Raw genomic sequence first — 1,889 nt, 5'->3', positions numbered from 1 at the left:
ATTCAAGACTTAATTGAAGAGAATTTTAAATGATAGGGATATGAAAGGTTATGGAGAACAGCAGGAAATGGAGTGACGGCCAAAACAGCACAGATATGATTTTATGGAACAGCAGAGCAAACCCCAGAAGCTGAATGGCTCACTCCTGGTTCAATCTGTGACAACCTATGTCCAGGGCAGGAAGAGGTGAGCATAGATCCATCAGTCAACATTTTTCAGCATTTTTAGGAGAATGTGGAGCATGGGGCAATAATACCTAGTGAGAATGGAGGGACACTGTGGCACTGAGAAGAAAGAATGTTCCACAGGAACCAGAATTGTCTGTTTGGAATTTCTATTCTTTGTAGATAGTGATGTCTTCTGTATTCTCTATTTTACAGGATATCAGAATGGATGGAATTGCAGCCAGAAATCTCAAAACAAGATCTGATCGAGACAATCGATTCACTGGCATAGGAATGTTATCAGTCTTTTGAATCTCACTGGAAATTTTATTTCTCTTCTATCCTGTCTGATTTGAAATGTTTCAAACTTCAGTAAGACTGAAGTACACAGACCTCAGTGAGCGTGTACCAGTGAACTGACTGTGGGAAGAGCTTTAAGCGGGTACAAAGTCTGAAATAGCAACATCCCGTTCACAGCAGCAAGACATAGAACACCTTCCATTTGTGAATGGTCCTTCAACTGATTGTCAACACTAGAAGACGGTGGGGATTCCCACGTGATGGAGAAACCGTGGAAATGTGGAGACTGCGGGAAGGAATTCAAATTCCCATGCTTGCTTGAAAGCCATCGCCGCCATCACACTGGGGAGAGGTCGTTCACCTGCTCTGTGTGGGAAGGGGTTTACCCATTCATCCGCCCTAGTGACCCACCAGCGGGTCCATACGGGGGAGAGGCCTTTCACATGCAATTTGTGTGGGAAGGCGTTCGTTCAGTTATCCACCCTGCATAGTCACCAGCGGGTCCACTCTAGGGAGAAGCCTGCTCTGTGTGTGGGAAGGCGTTCAACCAGTCTTCCAACCTCCAGAGTCACCAGCGGGTCCACACCGGGGAGAAGCCGTACACCTGCTCTGTCTGCGGGAAGGCGTTCGTTCAGTTATCCACCTGGTGACCCACCGGCGGATTCACACTGGGGAGAGGCCGTTCACCTGCTCCATGTGCGAGAAGGCGTTCACCCAGTCTTCTGCCTTGCTGACCCACCAGCGAGTCCACACCGGGGAGAGGCCTTTCTCCTGCTCAGTGTGCGGGCAGGTATTCACACGGTCCTCTGCCTTGATGAACCACCAGCGGGTCCACACCGGGGAGAGGCCGTTCACCTGCTCTGTGTGTGGTAAGCACTTCAGCGATTCATCCACCCTGTGGCGACACCGGTGGGTCCACACCAGGGAGAGGCCGTTCACCTGCTCCATGTGCGGGGAGGGCTTCATTGATTCGTCTTCTCTGCGGAGACACCAGTGGGTCCACACCGGGGAGAGGCCGTTCATGTGTTCCATCTGTGGAAAGGCATTCATTCAGTCCTCTAACCTGCAGAGTCACCAACGGGTCCACAGCGGGGAGGGGCCGTTCACCTGCTCAGTGTGTGGGAAGGGGTTCATTGATTGGTCTTCCCTGCGGAGACACCAGCCTATCCACACTGGGGAGAGACCGTTCACCTGCCCCGAGTGCGGGAAGGGATTCAGTCAGTCATGCCATCTGCTCAGACACCAATCCAGTCACACTGAGTAGTGAACATTTGGATGCTTTGTGGGCGTTACTTGTCTTAATATTCAAGAGCTGAAAATGTGTTGCTGGAAAAGCGCAGCAGGTCAGGCAGCATCCAAGGAGCAGGAGAATCGACATTTCGGGCATGAGCCCTTTGTGGTGTAAAATTCCAAGCAGTGGAATGT

General features: G+C 51.0%; 1 protein-coding gene across 1 annotated transcript; it reads left to right on the top strand.

Annotated features, from left to right (window-relative positions):
- Positions 1-386: 386 nt before the first annotated feature.
- On the top strand, positions 387-1,814 carry LOC122545312 (zinc finger protein 239-like). The gene is made up of 2 exons (XM_043684378.1): positions 387-1,477; positions 1,562-1,814. Exons 1-2 carry the CDS (start codon positions 1,159-1,161, stop codon positions 1,726-1,728), a joined length of 486 nt encoding a protein of 161 aa, XP_043540313.1. The 5' UTR covers positions 387-1,158; the 3' UTR covers positions 1,729-1,814.
- The last annotated feature ends 75 nt before the right edge of the window (positions 1,815-1,889 follow it).

The sequence above is a fragment of the Chiloscyllium plagiosum genome, unplaced genomic scaffold, assembly GCF_004010195.1.
Source record: "Chiloscyllium plagiosum isolate BGI_BamShark_2017 unplaced genomic scaffold, ASM401019v2 scaf_38565, whole genome shotgun sequence".
Lineage (NCBI taxonomy): Eukaryota > Metazoa > Chordata > Chondrichthyes > Orectolobiformes > Hemiscylliidae > Chiloscyllium > Chiloscyllium plagiosum.
This window is presented reverse-complemented; position numbering and strand designations above follow the sequence as displayed.

Excerpts from the sequence above, each read along its gene's own strand:
- LOC122545312 (XM_043684378.1), top strand. The coding sequence starts at position 1,159 with ATGTGCGAGAAGGCGTTCACCCAGTCTTCTGCCTTGCTGACCCACCAG. Across the intron at positions 1,478-1,561 it reads GTGGGTCCACACCGGGGAGA|GGCCGTTCACCTGCTCAGTG; the intron begins GGCCGTTCATGT and ends ACAGCGGGGAGG.